The 18,399-nt window shown below is 39.3% G+C and overlaps 2 protein-coding genes across 2 annotated transcripts in view; both read right to left on the bottom strand.

Annotated features, from left to right (window-relative positions):
* The window catches only part of EPB41L5 (erythrocyte membrane protein band 4.1 like 5), a 64,850-nt gene extending 57,642 nt beyond the window's left edge, over positions 1-7,208 (bottom strand). The window contains exon 1 of the mRNA XM_067299274.1: positions 6,752-7,208. Within this exon, the coding sequence (XP_067155375.1) occupies positions 6,752-6,973 (222 nt within the window). The 5' untranslated portion in view covers positions 6,974-7,208. The remainder of the gene's footprint in view (positions 1-6,751) is intronic.
* A 2,638-nt stretch (positions 7,209-9,846) lies between these two features.
* PTPN4 (protein tyrosine phosphatase non-receptor type 4) overlaps positions 9,847-18,399 on the bottom strand; it is a 123,850-nt gene continuing 115,297 nt past the window's right edge. Inside the window, exon 27 of the mRNA XM_067299273.1 lies at positions 9,847-17,780. Within this exon, the coding sequence (XP_067155374.1) occupies positions 17,694-17,780 (87 nt within the window). The 3' untranslated portion in view covers positions 9,847-17,693. The remainder of the gene's footprint in view (positions 17,781-18,399) is intronic.

Below are 18,399 nucleotides of genomic sequence, written 5' to 3'. Positions count from 1 at the left end.
TGTAATTCTTTAAAACATGACTACTTGATTTATACAGCTTGTTATACTCTGCAGGAAACAGCAGCAAACACCTAATGGTAGGAGAATCAACAACTGAACTGGGAAAATGAAAAAAATATATATATAATTTGGGTAGGGCAGGATATCCAAGGGCTTCTCCACACTTGGGAATGAGATAGAAAACATCTTTTGACCACTTCGCCATGAATCTTGGCCCTGTTGAATGGAAGGAAAGCTCCAAAACACGTCCTAATAACATCTTGTGCTGCTCTTCATAATTGTATTTGTTCAGCAAGTAGGTGTTGCGAAGCCTGGACTTAAATCCAGGAACTCAGCAGCAAGGCTGGGTAAGGTCAGCTCAGGTATTTAATTGAGAAGGCTGATTTGTTCCTTCATTGCCTGGATAAGATGTACATGGAGACAACCATCTTAGCTTAGGCATCTGAGTAGGTGCCTAAAATTAGAGCCACAGTGCTTATACCTTCTTCTCACGGTCTCAAAAGTAAAGGTTATTTCATTGGCACGCAATTCAAGACTATAAGCCAGCAATTCAGTGCTCCACAATTTCTGTCCGACACGAAACCTGTTTTCAACACTAGCGCCAGCTAACATGGACCAGCTTTGCTGAGGCAACGCTGACTTAAAACGGCTGAGGATCTGACCCCCGCGCTAGGCAGACAAAGGTGAATGGCTCACTTTCGAAGGTTTTTATCAGTGTTTTCCTGACAGAGTACTTCAAACTTCCAGGACTTAAAAAATAAAAAACAAAACACACACAACAGAAAGCCCACTTAATGAATTTTACTAAAATGCTTATCAGAAAAGGATTTTTTTCCTCTTTCTTTGTGGAAAAAAAGGAGATCCCTGTACAAGATGGACCCTGAAAGAGAGATGAACAGGTTGCATCTTTGTGGGACTTATTATCCCTCATGTCTTTGCAGCAGCACTTCAGTTCTGTTAGAAGACTCCTTTCAAAGGATCATTATGTTAATACTGCTTAAACAACCAGTAGCTACTGAAGGACAAAACCCTTTCTTCCTTTTGTCAACTTATTCAGAGGGTTACTACACGTATCCATACCCGTTTCCTCAGAAAGACTGCATTTACCACCCAGAGAGGCTAGGGACACTTATTCCAGCTACTCAGTCACTAGAAATCTTGGACTTGCGACCTTCTCCCAGAAACCAATTTACATCTTCCTGGGATGTGTTTGGTTTAATCCATTTCCATGTCTATTTCCTAACGTTCTTTCTGCTACAGAATATATCTGAATTGCTTGATTTAAGGCTCAGAGATTAAATACCTCCCCCAATATATGCTCAAATATTTCAGTTTTATTTTGTATTCCATTGCTGGGTTTCTCAGAAGTAGTTTGGTTAAGAGCAAATGAGAGGTTCTTCTCTTTAGCAGAACTATTTACAGTGTCCATGTGGGGTAAGCCCCAAACTACTGGACCTGTAGCACAGTTGAGTGCAGGTATTCTGGATTTGCCCTGCGAATCTGGTGCTGCTCAGAAGTGCTGAAACTATTCAGCACATTGTGGTACACATGCCTTGTACTCAGTCTCTATACGCACTTAAATCTGGCATCCCACAGAGCACTGGGTAAAACCGCATTACGGTGAGGTCTCAGTCTACCACTGAGACAGCACCTCTGCGTTGTAACGTTTGACTTAGGATTGCTTGTTCCACTTTCAGTTCACTAAACCGCATTTCAATATTTTAAGACATAAAGACCACTTGGAGAAATAAGTTTTCATCCCAAACTTTACGGTCTTACAACATACAATGGTAAGTGTACATTTATCTCCTCACTATTTTTGCCAGTGGAAATTCATTTTGAAAATTTAAAAGCCAGCCTTGAATGTTCGTAAGAAGATTACTCATTTGATTCTGATTTTCCAACACTTTTAGCATTACTAGAAGATCTTCTTTTTTTCTTTTTTAATCAGCATCTGTACTATAGATTATATTCTGTATTTAAATCTATAGCTACAATACTCAGCAAGCAGCCGCAGATATTTTATAAACTTAAAAAAATGGCAGAGGGTATTACTGAGTAAACATAACTATCACAATACATCTCTGATCTTGCAGCAGGATCAATGCAGATCACCTCCCTCCACGCCAACAGCCATCAGCGCTCACCATAGTTGCTGGCAATGTTCTTTGACATTCCAGATAGATTTCTTAATTTTGTTAAAAATAATCTCTTTTCATCTTATTTTGTAAGCTTTACTCCAATACTGTAAACCGTTCAGCTAATCTGTACTACTTCGCAGAGCTCCTGGACTGGCTTATGTAAGTTCTCGTTTTAATGGCACTTCATTATAATGAAGACAAACACATCTCATTTTGCAATTTCTATATTAAATTTCATGCATGCATAAGTAAGGAATATTATTATAAGATGAAAAGCTACTAGGCTTCAGATACCATTTGTTCCTGTAATTTGTGCCTTTTACTTTAAAGAGCTACTACAAGGCAGTTTTTGCCTAAAATTTAGCTTGCTTGTGCAGAAGCTGGAATACAATCAGCTCTCTATTATCCATGGGAAGATTATGTAAATCGCAGGTTAAACAGGATCAGCTTTTCACCCAAAACCCTGGCTTCCACAAAGCAGAGTGCTGCTCCTACGAAACCCCATACTACCTGTTGCTGTTGTAAAGCTGACCCTGTTCTCCACCGAAATCTAGCCACAAATTTTTAGAAGGTCCATGTTCCAAATATGCTCGTGCAATTAATTCTCCATCATTTATCTTACACTGCATTCCCTTTTGTCTGTGTTATTTTTCCCTTTCCCAATCTTTATTGTTAATAATGTAGAGCTGACTATTTCTATTACAAACACTTTTTTTCAGCCTTTCTGATTTAAAAGTCCTCTGGAGACCTCCAGTATTCATAACCACGGTTTACTGGGAATTTTCCAAACATTTTTGTTCACAAATTTTTCATAAGCTGCTGAAGATACTAGTTAAAAAGACTTTCAAGGAAAAACACCATTTTTGTGTCTTTATTACCCCCCTCCCCCCAAATTGTCTGTCACCAAGACCCATGACCATCAGAACAGCCAGCACGCCAGTTGCTGGAGGGGCACTGGAAGCCCAGATTTGTAGGACTGACCCCAGGGAGTCTGCAGATCCTCGACTGCTGTTTATTCATGGCTCTTCAACTTTTGTGAAGTCTGGAGGTGGGGCGGGGGAAGATGGACATTTAGTTCTGCATGGGAACAGGATTAAAAGTAAAATAGGGATGTAGGGAAAGGGAAGTATGCAAAACAGAATTCCTATCCTCTCACCAGTCAAATTTTGAAGGACACACTGTACTTAAAGATATAAAAAAAATTAGGAAAAAAAACCCAACCAGACTTTTTTTGCTGTCCAAGATGAATTCAAGTAACAGAAAACAGTATATATGATGAACAATGTCAACAGCAGCACAGTTAACAGACATCATAGTTTTTAAGAATTTTTTCATAGATTAAAAATAATCAAGTTCTCAGTGTTTTACTATGCACATAATTTTAAGTTTGCCAAAAATTACTGAATGCATTTGGACAAATCTAAAGCTTCAAAAAAGTGGCCACAGAAGAGGAAAACAACCAGGTTAGAACACAGCTTCAGAATTTGGGGTGAAGGTAGGAAAAAATCTCTTTTGACTGCCCCAAAAGAATATTGATAACTCACATGAAGTTCATACTTCCCATTTTGATCACAGCAAAGTGACAGTATAGAGTATACATAACGCTGATATTCTTTAATCACTGACATGACTAACAAATAAGTAGATTCTTAAAAAAAAAATAGTCCAAGTACTGCATAGGACTGTATCTTTGATGATTACTTCAAGTCACAGAGCTTTGTCATTAAAAACAACAAAAAAAAAAGGGAAAGCAATAGATTAAGTAGCTTGAGAGACACCGTACATAAGATCAGTGGACAAAAAGCAGGGTTACTGCTCAAATCCTGACTCTATGTTTAACAAATTTATCTCAACTGCGTTGTTTATAACGTCCCTTCTGTCTTAACGTCAATATATGCGAAAACTTTAGTTTTTGCTGTATAAGAAAACTCTGAAACATACTTGGCTTACAAAATAATGTTCCCTGTGTTATCCTTTTTTTTTTTTTTTAAATTGCTGAATTTCTGTTTAATCTCAGATTTATTCAATGATAAGAACTGTAGTTCCAGATCGCTGTTCTTTCAGTAGCAAATTCACGGTAAGGCTGCAGCTTAGCAAGCACTTTAAGCAAACATAAGTCTGATACTGCTTCTAAACGCTTCTTCACCACATTTGGGGAGGCACATGGGGAACAGACTGCAGAACTGCTCCAGCTGGAAACTAACACAACAGAATTATACTGATTATTTTCAGTCATATCATCTTCTTGACTTAGTTTACTGTATGGCTGCCAAAAACTGTTTCTTCTGCCAAGGGGTGTGGAAACAAGGATGAATGCAATAACGAAAGCAACATCTTTTTTCCTGTTGCAGCACCAGCTTATGCCAGTTTAAAGTATTTATGTAGCTATAGAGTAAAAGAGGTGAGATGTTCATTCCTACCCTCCCACTCATGCAAAGTCCACTTTTCTCTAGGCATGAAGTAACCTCAATTTGCTAAATGATTCAGTTTTAAGAAACACTTTTTGCTATTCTTTTTTTTTTTTTTAAAAAAAGATCATTTCACAGAACCTATGTAGGTAGTAGCACTATACGCAATTGAACTAGCACACCTGAGACAGTGGAGTGAGGAGGCACCTTTAGGGAGATAAGAAGAGAGTATTTTAAACCAAATCTACTGCCAACAAAATAACAGAATCAGACTTGAAAAAGGTCTTAGCTTGAAGAGGCTGATGATCCTCAAGGAAAGCAGGGAAAAAAGGTTGTTTTTTTTTTTAAGAAAACAATAAAGCAATGTTTTTGCCCCAAGATTTTGTACCCTCTATTTTTTTAATTCACCCCTCCCAAATATAACTACGAATGATGTAAGTAGAGACGCAAGGACAAACACACTAAGGATTCTGAATGAAACATTTACTCTACTTTTAATTCATTGTATTTTAATCACCAAGGAACTGGTACATGTCAGCCTCTGACAATACACGGGGTAATTACTGCACCTAGCTATGCAGACTCAGTGTATTTGTTTACTGTTACTCTTTGCCCAGACGTCTACAGACAAGGATTTGTATTGGCTTTTTATAAAGAGAGGGGGGGAAAAAAAAAAGCAAGAGCGCAAAACAAGTGACAGTTTCCTGTAGAAAGAAAATAGCAACTACTACACCCTGATCCAAGTTTTATAGTCCAGATGGTAGGTCATGACACCTCTTCAGGTTCAGTTTATGCTCCTCAAAGCCTTAGAAATGTTGTTACAGACACCAGGAATCTGCCTACAGAGCTGACTCCAGCTCCGAAGACTACTGTTCTGGTTATGCAGAGACACCAGTTTAAACCTGAGTACTTTTTAAGTACAGCTCTTGCTATAAAGTGTTTGTGGGCATTCCTGGCCTCAAATCAAACATCCTAGGCCCTAAACAGCAGTGGATATGCTCGTTATGTTGTTTCAGTGAACTATACAGATACATACAAATTAGTTTTATACCCGTTTGTATAGTCATTTTGCAAACAGAGATGTCAAACTGTTTTTTTAACTCCACGTTACAGGGGTTCTAGTTGTTGCAAGAGATATTTCCACCCACTATGTCCACGCTGCCCAATGCTCTAAAGAATTGGGCTTTCCTCAAACTATCTAATGTTATAATCATTTTAAAATTGTGCTTAAAATGAGAAAGGGAGAAAAAGAAAGGCCATTTTAAGAATGGCTGCTCTGCACACTTCTCCTAGCCAGCAGCTCCAACGTTGACGCAGCTGCTAAAACTCTACGGAGCTAGTCCAAAGGTCTCGCTGACCCACAGCCTCCTAACCCAGCTATGTGAGCTCAGAGCAACACTAACCACTGTAACACATGGAAATGGAAAACTAGACTACATCACTTCTATTGCTACTGTTTGTCCTGTTAGTCAAATACGGATATATAATTAAGAAGAAGGAAAGAGACACACGCATATCAAGGGAGTTGTAGAAATGTAAAACAGTGGTTAAAATCTCTCTCCCAATGAAGCACTATGCTATGAGATCATCCTTCTCTCCTTCTCTCTCACATTTGCATAAGAACTGAGACCACCTCTAGCACAAAAACAAAATGGAAAAAAAAAACCACCAAAACTCACGTAGAATTATTCTAGGATTTAAAAAAAACATACAAAAATCCTAAAACGTGAACTCCCCATAGCCACACGAGCCCACAGTGACTGACTACACACATATCTAGTAGAAGGCCGCTGAAGACCTTCTGAAACTGCGACCTTCCCAGTCTCGTGAGCATGACAGAGCTACACCAACAGAGCTACATCTACCTTCCTTCTCAAGATGCACACGTAACACACAGAAAAGAAAATACAAGCCATGTAAGCATTACCCTCCCTACCTCAGCTAAGCATTGGCAGAAAAATTCCTTAAAAAACATTCAATGCACAGGACCCAATGACATCTAACCTGTTATCTGGTATCGGTGCATAACAAAATTAACTGTTCTTTCATTACCTATCTCTGACCAATAAACGGAACCCAAGTCACAGGGTTGGTTGCTATGACAAACAGACATACCTTTACCTAACTTACAAATAAAGAGCACAATCAATCAGATTGACACAAGCCAACGGCACTTAAGAAGCAATCTTGTGCCACTCATACCGGCAAGTCCACGCTGACATCTGTTCCATCCAGCAGCGCCACTCGACAGGTAATGATGGATTTTGCATCCCCAGCTGCAGGGATGTGGGTTGCAGCTCTTTGGGCTTCCCTTAGGCGTTCCTTCTCCGCATGCTTACGCATAGACCGCCGTCCAAGGGTTCGCCGGAAGAAACTCAGCATTTTTGCTATGAAATCCAAGACAGAAAAAGAACAAGCTAACATCACTTTTTTTTAAGAAACAAGAAAAATAAGAGCCCACGTTTAAACTCCTTAGAAAGTGCCAGGCTTTATTAAAGAACAGTTAGGGACTCAAACAGCAATTTAATTTCTTTTTTTTTTAATTTAAACACCTCTCTTTTGGCGCCTTTGAAGAAAAAACTCTGCCTAAATCTTTAGCAACAGCTGGAGTGATTTGGGGACAACTTGAAAGTATACAGGGAAAACCCCCCCCCCCCCAAATAATGATTATCTAGATCTCACACAATTAACAGCAGTCCTTCATTAATATCAAACGCTACCCAACCTTGGATAAGCCGCTAAGGTTCTCCGAAGGCAGAAGAGCAGCTGAGTTACCGCAGCTGCCTTCCCAGCGGACACGCCACGTCCTCCCCAGCCGAGGTCACCGACCACCCCTCCCCTCCCGGCACTCGCTTTACGGAGGGCTCCGCTCGGGGAAAAGGGCAGCAACAGCTCGCGGGCCCAGAGAGGCCCCGCTCCCCCCCGCGCGACGGTCTCAGCTGGAGCCGCGGGTGGCGCCGCAGCAGCGGGGCAGAGGCGGCCGCCGCCGCGGACCGCCACGGCGCGGGCCTGCTCTGCGGCCCCCCCGCCCGCCCGGCCCGGCCCCGGCCGCCGCCCGCCCGGCCGTTACGGCGCCGGCGAGGAGCCGCCGGGGAGCGGCGGGGGCCGCGGCGCGGGGAGGCGCTGACCTGGCTGGCGGCGGCCGCGGCGGCAGCGAGTCCCGGCGGCGGCGCGCGAGGCCCTGGGGCGGCGGGGGAGCCCCCGGGGGGGGGGGGCCTGCCGACATGGCGGAGGCGCCGCGGGAGGCCCTTAAAAGGGCAACCGCTCCGCTGGCTGTGCCGCGGACCCACCCTCACTCACCTGGGGCTTCCCGCGGCCGCTCGGCGTAAGCAGAGGAGAGCGCATCGCCCGCGCGCGCCTCGGCAGAGAAGGAAAACAAGAGGGGAAGCGTAAGGAGGGCCCCGCCTTTGCCAGGGCGCAAGGTGTGGCTAACGCCCCTTTAAAGGGGCAGGTCCCACCGCAGGCAGGGGCGGACCCCCCCCCGAGCCCAGGTGGTTGCGCCCGGCGGAGGGCTGCTGCCGCGGGGGAGGAGCGCGGCGCGGCCCACGCGCGGCCTGCGGGGGGGGAGCCGCAGCCCGCTGTGCTCGCGAGCCCGCCGCATCCCTGAGGCGGGAGCGGCGAAGGGTCTGAGGGGGCGCCGCCATGTGCCGCCCTGCCCTCACGGTACCGAGGGACGAGGAGGAAGGGAAGCTGTCTGTAAAATGAGTATGCGACCACCACCCTTCCTTTAAAAGGTGTTTAGGACGCCTCAGCCTCCGGGAGCCGCCAAGGAAACGACAATAAACGTCGTTTTCAAAGTTCAGCATTACCAGACACTCGGTCTCACCTCTGCTACCCTTCCGTAAGGGCTGACTCAAGCGACCTCATTTTGTCGCAGATTCATCCCCCTCCATCACCTAAGGGCTGTTTTTGTAAACCGAAAGCTCTTCCCTAGGGACCGGGGAATACCGGAGCCGCAGCACCGGTCGAAACCAGCCCGGTTTCGGTCACCCGCGTTGCGGACAGCTCAGGGGAGAAACAGCTATCGGCTTTACGAAGTTTCTATCTTTAAGTCAAACGATAAAAGGTGCCTATTCTATCAGGGTGCCCCAATGCATTTTTTTTTTCCTCCCTCTTTTTTTGGCCATAGCTGTTGCAAAACTATAAAAAAAACTTTTCAATGCTTTTCAGCTATTTAGAATACATACATACATATATATGTGTATATATATATAAATTCTCTGAAGCTTTGGGGTGCCTTTCAAACTCTTTTGCAAAATTTCTGTACTGAACAGACTAATACATAGTGCAAGCTCCCCCTCATCTCTTTTGCCAGAAGAGTTCATTTCTATTTACCTGTAACAAGTCCTCACCTGACCAGCAATAGCAGAAAGCCTCAGACAAACGGATTCCTCAGCCCTTAAGTTTACTAGGAAATCGTCTTTGAATTCTCCTGAAGCATTTTGTATATCCTTTGAGGAAGTATTTATAGCAATAAGTTATGTATATTAAATGAAGTAGAATCATCTACAAACTAATATTAGTATTTATACACTGAAACTGTAAGTATTGTAGATTATTGGCACAGATGATGTTGACACTGCTGGAACACGCAGCTTGTTTTTTAACATCCTTTGAAAAATACAAGCAGAGCTTGTCCCAGTGATCTGTATTTTTATCATTTTTCTTATTTGCCATTCCCATCTAGGGGAAAATGCTCTGCCATTAGCCCCAATAATTATGAAGGGCTGCACTTTATTTGTGGGTATTTTTTCTGTACATAAATAGTTGCGTTCAAGCTAATATTTGAGATCCCTAGGATAGAAAACTGCGCAAACGGTAATATAAACTCCACTCGCAAAGTATATTGCCTGCTAACAGAATCACTGCTCTAGGTAAATTAACTCCAGATTTCTTGAAAATTCTAGGATATTTGGGAATCCAGCTACATGACACCATCTGTAAAAGTGGAGGCTTTAGTTTGTTATTGGGACCAATTATGCTACTGCTAATATATTGTCTTCCAAATTCAACTATAAAACCTGGTCTAGAGGTAACTGGTAACTTACTAGCCAAGCAGACAAATTAGCTGTAATGAAAAATGCAGTAGTACATTGCTATGGCAAAACTGACTCCACTGCCTGAATATACATTGAGTTATCTTGATGTCACTTGCTGAAACCACAAATAAAGTTGCCAGGTAATTGTCAATTATTGCTAAGAGGAAGGCTGATTTTAATGTTAAATATCAGTTATTTTATCATCATAGCATCTGGGATAGAGGGACCCGAAACAGAAAGACCAAGGCAAGCTCAGGAGAAAGGCGAGATTCAGATTCATGCCTGGTTATTTAATCATGAACACAAGTCACAAAAGAGTGGTATTCAGATACTTACTATCAGAGGAGCAGGGACTGTGCTTGCTCCCAGTAGTCTATCATGAAATATATGTGCAAACTTTGAATAAAGTTCCCAGAGGAAAAATACAAAATTGTTACATTTAACAGAAAAAAAAAGCCCATTCATCTTGGATATCCAGTGTATTCACAGTGCAGATCAACTAACTAATCATCTGCATAAAAAGGCTGCTTAGTTCCTAGCAGAGATCTGTGTCACACAAATGGCTCTCTCCTTGCCATTGGTAAGTATACACCATATAGCATCTTCCTATTAAACTGTTCAGGAGAATAAAATACCTGCTGTCTAGAGCATGTCCAATTAAACTTTCCACCCACCTTCAAGTTTTTCCTCAAACTGAACTTCCTTCCACCCCATCACTCCAAAGCTCCCTTATCACCACCCCATTGCTCTCAGCTTCCTTTGTCACTTCAATGGCACAAACATTTTCGCTCGCCTACCTCATATCCAGCTTACTACTATTCTGGTAACTATAGTCTGCTCCTTCCTCACAACTTACTACTCAGATATAGCCCAAGTGTATGCACACGCAAGTGTGATAACTACTCTTCCTACTTTTTCTCTCCTCAGATGCTTTCCCAGTGGTTTATCTTTCAGTACTTCAAATCCAACCACCTTGTCCTCAATTTAAAGCCCTACAATCATCAAGTCAAATTACGAACATGTTGGTGTCTCTCTTTTCCTAGACTCTTGCCCCTCCTGAGATTTCATCCGTTTTGCCTTCTCTTCCGCATCCTTTTATCTTTCTCTTACTACTTTAGCTTTGAACATTCCCTCACTTTTTGGCAGTATTTGTTCCACTTTTTCATCACATGCTTCCATCTGGAATTTTTATTCTTCACATCAGTAGTCCTCATGCCCTTCATTTTGTGATCAGACTATAATCTCTGCTGAGCACTTTGTCTCTGAAATACATTTAAAATTCACGTATCTGTATAAAAGATTAATAAGGAGTTATTCTCCACAATAGCGCAAAAACTGCAGCATATATTTTTCAGGTAAAAAAACCCTTGGGCTCCACTGCTAATATCACATTTTTTTATGTAGGCAAACAATTTCATTCCTGTTAATTTAGCATCTTTTTCTAGTGCTCAATGCATAATGTACACATTTTTATCTATAGATAAAGCAGAAAGATAGTTACAGAATACAATCTAAAAATGCAAAATACAAAGATGAACATTATCTGGCATCAGAATTCTGTAAAAGTAGCATAACAAAACCGTGTGTACAGCAGCAAGAAAATCGCAAAAAATTAAACTTTAAATTACTAAAGCACATCTTTATTTTGCAATTAAACAATTAAGATCCACAAGTAAACTATATATATTTTTTCAAGTCTGTACCTAGACAACTATTTGTCAACTGAAATTGAATATATCCACAAAATATGCATAACAGCATTTTTTCACATAATAGAATGAAATTTTACTTAAGACTAAAACAAGACTTGTTAAATTTTAATTAGCATATTAATTCTGGGAACTGCTGGTTTTCTGTAGAATGTTAGTTTATCATTTTAATGGCAAGAAATTTCATTTTATCAAAATGAGGACAAATACATAAGGCCCTTTTTAAAGCATACAGTAGCTGCAGTGAGAAAAGCTGAATTTGTTTTCACATTGTCCAGTGTTGACCAATTTCAAGTTTCCATCATTTTCAGTCAACTACCCTAGCTGTTTAGCCAAGATGTTGCATTTTGTAATTTTTTTTCCTCATGTGCTTTTTAATGAATTTATAGGCAAAAGTCTACTTAATGGGAAGAAACTTCCCCATCCTCCCAACGTTAATAGAAAGATAGATACACCAGAGTTAGTCTAAACAACGAAAGAGCTATTCAACTCTGAGATGATTTACTTCACACTTGTAATCATTGAGCAGTATGAAACTGAGATGAAGTTTGACAGCTGAAAGCCACAGCTGGAAATGCAAATTAATTACTAGAAGTGACTAGCAAAAAAATATTGCCACCATCTGATCGTTAATAATGATCTAGATAATCTTCCCTTTGTATTTACACATAGTATAGCACCTGTTACAGGGGAAAAAAAAGAAAAAAAGAGAAAAAGAAAACAACTTATACAAACAGCCCTGCCAAATTGACTGGTTAAAATGAGACCACTGGTAAGTGAAGCAAACTTAAACCAAACTAAAAACAAAGCTATACTGAGAAAATAAAACCTTAGTTTTCTTACCTTAACTTTCCTGTAAGATTACTATGGGTTGTTACTGTGGTGCCCCAATGTACTGAGATAATTGCACTGGGTAGTTTATAGGCTAGTCTTTGTGGATATATTCTAGTTAAACAACAGCTTAATGTAAACTGTGTAACCCCTTCACTCATGTCTTAGGCCCCTGGCCTAGGAGTAAAAGGATGACAACTTCTTTAAACTTTGTTGTGCATTATTATCTTTAGTCATCAAAATTCAAATAAGTTAAGTTTAAAAAAAAATACTGATTTCCAGGTATTCTGACCTAATGTTAAAATAATGCTAAGCAGAAACATTTACAGTAAACATAGCTAATATGCAGTTAACAGAGAGATCACAGAGATAAATTTACGAGTACCCTGTAGTTTCTATCTGCACTTTTTTTTTTTAATACAGGCTTTGTATTATTTTTAAGTCAGGAGAACTGAGATGATAGATCTATTAATATCTATTATCTGAAAGTCTGTCAGAAACATATGAAAAATAAACCAGAAACAGTTGGAACAACAGAAAGCATTCGTACCAGGGTGTAATCCAAATTATCTCTGTACAGAAACCCATCAAGTATCTCTCTCCAAACCCAATTTATTTTGTCCAATAGTTCAGTCAGTAGTAAGCATGAGATAAAGTGCTACTATTCAAACATCAAAAAACTTTGAAAAAAATCACCCTTTAAAAATGCGTAAGCTTGCTAAATATGAAATAATGCAACCAAGAAAACGTCAGCCAGTCTGTGAAACCAAAATTCAGGCTATGGCATACTAGAATGATATTTTAGTTTTTTTTTTTTTCCTCTAATTAGGCTAGCTGTTTCAAAGAAAAACTACATATCCATTTTTGTGAAAATTTCAACTTTTTAAAAAGTGGTTTACTTCTCTCAAATGTTTATCAGCAGAGCTCTCAATGAGTGAAACATGCCAAGTCAGCAGCAGCAGCAGCTTATACGCTGGTTAAAGTTGTAGCTGTAGAAGCCCTATGAATTGAAAAGGCGCATGCTTGTGGGGTAACAACTAGCACAGAGGTAAAAATCCATCAATGATCACAAACTTTGCAGATTACTAAACTGAAAAAAAAACCCCAAACCCAAAACAGCTTTGGTTTGTAAGTTCAGTGGGATAATAGAGATCGGACAAAACAGTTGCATTAATACCAACAAACCGTTTTCCCCTCCTAACAGCTTTCCAAGCACCACTAAATATTATCTCTGCAATTTCATGTAAGATCCACTTTTAACTAATGAATATGTTTTTACTGGGTTTTGATCTTTCATCCCAGTATTAAATGTAGTAATGGAAAAGAGCTTTTCCAGTCTCAAGAGAAAAGGTGGGTACTTCGATTAGCAAACATACATAGCCAACCAGGGAGCGGAGATAACGTGCGAGTTACAAAAAGACTACAAGTGACATTAGGGGCCACTGTTCTGTAGTCTGTAAGAGTCCGAATATGCAAAATTTGGATCTGGACCATAATCCAGTCCCTCCCTTCATCCTCAGGGGGGAGGACCTTGAATTAAGCTTGCCTGCAGAGTGGGTCTACAGGCACAACTAAGCCTATGGACTGGACAACCCGCTTTTGCTTGGGAGATTTGTGGACGGTGGACCTCTGGTGTTTTGCGCTCACGCTAATTCCCTGAGCCCTCGAACATCGCCCACACACCCGCGCACACACTGCAGAAGCATAAAAATACCATGTAATCCGGCTCCACAGCACACCTGGAGCTCCAGCATCGCTGTGCGAGACCTTCACTACTTCCCGTCTCCCTGGGCAGCGCAGCTGCAGCAGCTCAGCCGCATTTTGGCCCTTCCGTGGGTACCGCGACGCTTTTTGGACGCTCTCCACGGGAAGGTGCCAGCTAAAGGGCTTCCACAATAAACTGCTCATGTTCCTTAACCTCCTGACTGCTTTCTCTCCCTTTCTCTAATAGATGTTGTGCCATACGGTAATCAGCTATTCTAAAAGAAATGCTGCTGTTGGCTCTAGGAGACATAAGCTAAATTCACTGCAAGATTTAATACATTTAGAAAAAAGTGGAAGAAACTTTAGTTAGCATTAAGTGTAATGGGATAAATAAGCTTTCTCTTTTTCATTACTGGGAGAGCATATATAATAATAAAATGCATAAAAGCAGCGAGTTTTACTGCTTAAGGTTTATGCATTATTTAAAATACCAAATACTTCCCCAAATTCAGTACAACTGAGTGTTGAAGAACTCATTTATCTGCTTTATGTAAAGCAGTATTTCTCAAAATTGACTGGCTGACAATCTGCAGATGATTTATAAAACAATACCTGCACCTTATTTCATATTTAGCAAAAATAAAAAATGCCCCCACAACACTCAATCCCCCCCCCAATGTTTTTCTGCTAAAAAAACCTTCAAATTCACTTGAAATAACAGATGGTAGTGGCAGTTTTCAATCTGAACTAAGAAGGAAAACAAAAGTCTCAACATTATACATTGGCATAAAATTGTCATAATATTGCTCTTATTTACAATGAAAACTTCTTTTCTTTTTAAACTGGATTTGTATCATGGAGGTGTTACAAACATACTCTTTCCCCCACCCCCCACCCAACATTTTTCCTAAATCAAATAGTATGAAAATAATTATTCATAAAATCTAACAGTCATAACATCAACCACATATAGGTCATTATGTCTGAAAGATACATTCATGTTTTGCACGGCATGAAACATACAAACTTTAATTTTTAAGGATGATACAGATCTTCATAACCCAAAGTAAAATAATCAGCAGTTTTAAATTTTTTTCGGCCATATAAAAATATTTTAAGGCCATTTATACCACAACAGGTAGAAACATTTGAACGAATGATGGATGGTGCAGTAAGGCTTCAAAGCTATTCTCTTTCCCAATTAGTTTTTGATTAACACTATTATCTGCTTTTGAGAATTAAAAAGCTGCCGATTAGCTGATGGCCAATTATCACCAAATAGTTACTTTATTTCATTTTTTTCCCCACTGCAACTGGTTAGTATGTTAAAAAACAGCTTAAGTCAATGCTAATGAAGATTTTGAAGAGTCCTATTATTCTTGCCTGTATCTGTAATCAAAACAACAACAACAGACAACCAATAAATATCCGCCACACATAATTGTGGTATAAATGGGTCTTCTGAACTCAAACTGCTTTGGCAACTTTACATAAGAATATTTTGCTATGTGACATACAAACACTATACAATGTTACTATAAACTCTATTTCTGCTTTCCCTCAGAAAAAAAAAGGGGGGGGGGAAATGCTATTTTCATTTACAACTTGACCGTGAAGATTTATTTCAATATAATGGATGAATAATTTTAATTTTAGACATTAAGTGCTTAGCTTCAATTAACCTTCCAACTAGCCAGCATGACAGCTAATAAACTTGTCATATGGAAGTTAAAGCTTTTACTTTCCTAAAGAATAAATTTTTCATTGCAAATGGCTTAAAACAAAACTGAGATTAAAGCTACTTCATTACTTTCAGTTTCTCAGATCCAGAGATTCTTATAAGATTCATTTTTTCACTGAGGGATAATATTGATTTATGCATCAAATCTAGAAATATAAGTAACAGGGCCATAGGCCATCTAATATTATTTTGTTTTCTAAAAATATTTAAAACTATATCTTCCATTTGGCATTGTGTTTCTTGTTTATTATTAATTCATTAGCCAGGATTTCACTTTGCCTGAATCCCTTTTCACTTAATATTTCATAGCTGCTCTTTCTAATGTCCATAGAACACAGTATATTATATTATATAATTCTTCAATAGTTAAAAACTTTCTCAGTGTAGAACTTTCCATTTTAATTCTATGCTCTATATAGCTTATAACAAAATTGACTGGATAAAACATTTTCAGGAAACCAATACAATAAATTAAAACTTTTAAATATAGGGCACAAACTTATGCTGTTGCAGGACAGTCAAAGAAGTGACTGATTTTTTTTTCTTACAGTATATTAAACCGGACATCTTGTTGCTAACTTGTTTTTTCCTATACTGGAAAAATATTAAAAATGGGACTATATGTATTTTTAGAATGAGCTCAGATACTGTATCAGACAGACACTTGTTACAAAAGTGCTACCTAAATAAGAGGCAATGCATACAAACTGTAATTCTGCACAAACATAAAATGACTGGGGTCATGAAGGAATTAAAGTTTTGGGGCAACTTGATAGTGTTCTCCTCCCTTCCCCCCTCCCCAAACAATATATATATTTAAAAAAAGAAAGGCAGACCTGTACGAACATGGCTTGAAATCAACTATGAGGGCTTAAAAAATAATTAGTTAGCAGATAATGGAATTGAATCACATCCAATTGTAAGTTTAACTTAATTGTTTAATAGCACTGATACTTATGTCCTAATTGATTAAGACAGCTATTCTCAATAAAAGGATAAAGCAAAGTATCAGCTTCTAAAGACCTACCAGCATTTCATGGTAAGCTGCTAGTAAGTGACTAGTTGAAAGGAATGAAGGAATGTGTCAGGTTTTTCATATAATTACAACACAGCAGCAAACAGTGCTCATTCATTAAGTTGGCAGAGGTGCTCTTGCTACAAAGAGTAGCATGCAGGTACTTGTATAAGAAAAGAGGGAATGGTATTTCCATGACCCCTTGCAGTAACATATTCCAAGCACCAAGGGCCGTTTTCAAAATCTGAACCCATTAAGATAAATATGACAGGACAATACCACCCCCACAGAATCACGAGTGCCTTTTCACTGGATGTACGCTGTAAGTCTCAAGGCACTTAAGGGGTTAAGACATAAATGCATGCACTAGTTCCCATCACGTAATCTTAAATCACATGAATCAGAATACACCAGTGTATGACACACAAGTTGTGTCAAAGAAATGCTGTTTATTTATTATTTTTATTTATTTATTTTACAAGATGCTGGTAAGTGGGCATTATGCAGCTACTGCTGGGTTAACACAGATGCCAGCTTTCCTCTAACAACCAGCTGGTCTCTAATAAGGGTGTAGGACAAAGTGTGCTGCATCAGTAGGCAGTGTGTATCTCTCTAGTATTGGCAATATTGCTAATGTTGTAAAAAACAAAAGTGAGAGTCTGTACATAGTAAATAAACCTAGCACTGGAAAAGACCATGGCTTAGTGTATTTTTTCATTTGTTTTTCATTTTAAGAGACATGGGTGTAAAACAGAGTGAAATAATTCCAAGCCTTGTTTGTAGCAATTCAACCAGAAGCGCAGTATATGGCACTACAATGAAATATCGTAGATTACCCTGAACACAATTAGTTCTTTCAGTTTATGGTTTGTTCGGAGCAAAGCATGAAAATAAAGTCTTCAAACACATGAAGGTTAGAAGAGTTTCAGAGACTGATTTTGTTTCAACGTAAAGTGCAACAGTGCTGAAGTTTTCAAAGTCCTTTGTCAATTCTTTGCTGTACTTCACTATCATTTCCTGCAAACAGTATTATGGCACAAAGAATGCTGCCAGTTCATTATAGAGGACAGGATTCCTCAACTGATATCCTAGCTTATTTTGCTATTTATTTATGCAGTGATGCTTTTAAAGGTTTAACAAATCCTTCTTCATACACCTTCAAAATAGCTTCACACACAAATCTGTATTGACTCTGAAAAAAAAAGTAGATTCAGTTAATTGAAAAGAAACATAATGGAACCGTGTTATGTGGAAGCAAAAAGGCTCTCTAGGATTTCCCATGCCATTCACCTGATGGGCCAGAACTGTGCTTCAAAGATAGTTTAGAAAACACAAAACAATAGGAAAGTTATACTAGAACATCTTGTTTCTAAACAAAAGAATGGAATGAAGGGCATTTAAAAATACATACCAAAAGTCACATCCACAAAATCATTCCTATTCTGACATCATCACCTATTTAGGAATTTTTCTGCCTTTCATTTCCTTAGTCAAGTTTCACTAACCTAACATTTCCATGCACTTGGATTTAGAAGCTATAATAAAGTACTTTTTCCTATTTACATTAATTCTGGCATGCTACTGGCACCTCTTTCAAAACTGGATAAAAAATAAAATTGTTTCACATTTTAAAAAGCTAGAATCCTAGCTGCTTAGCATTATAGAGTATCTATCTACTATATTTTTCAAGTCTAGCAGCTCCATACATGAGGTCACTAATACCATGCTTTAACCAAGTAATAGTAAAAAAACAAACAAAAAAACCCTCACAGTAATCAAATGCAACTATTATAAAACTAAAATGAAATAAA

Source organism: Apteryx mantelli, chromosome 6 (genome assembly GCF_036417845.1).
Source record: "Apteryx mantelli isolate bAptMan1 chromosome 6, bAptMan1.hap1, whole genome shotgun sequence".
Lineage (NCBI taxonomy): Eukaryota > Metazoa > Chordata > Aves > Apterygiformes > Apterygidae > Apteryx > Apteryx mantelli.
This window is presented reverse-complemented; position numbering and strand designations above follow the sequence as displayed.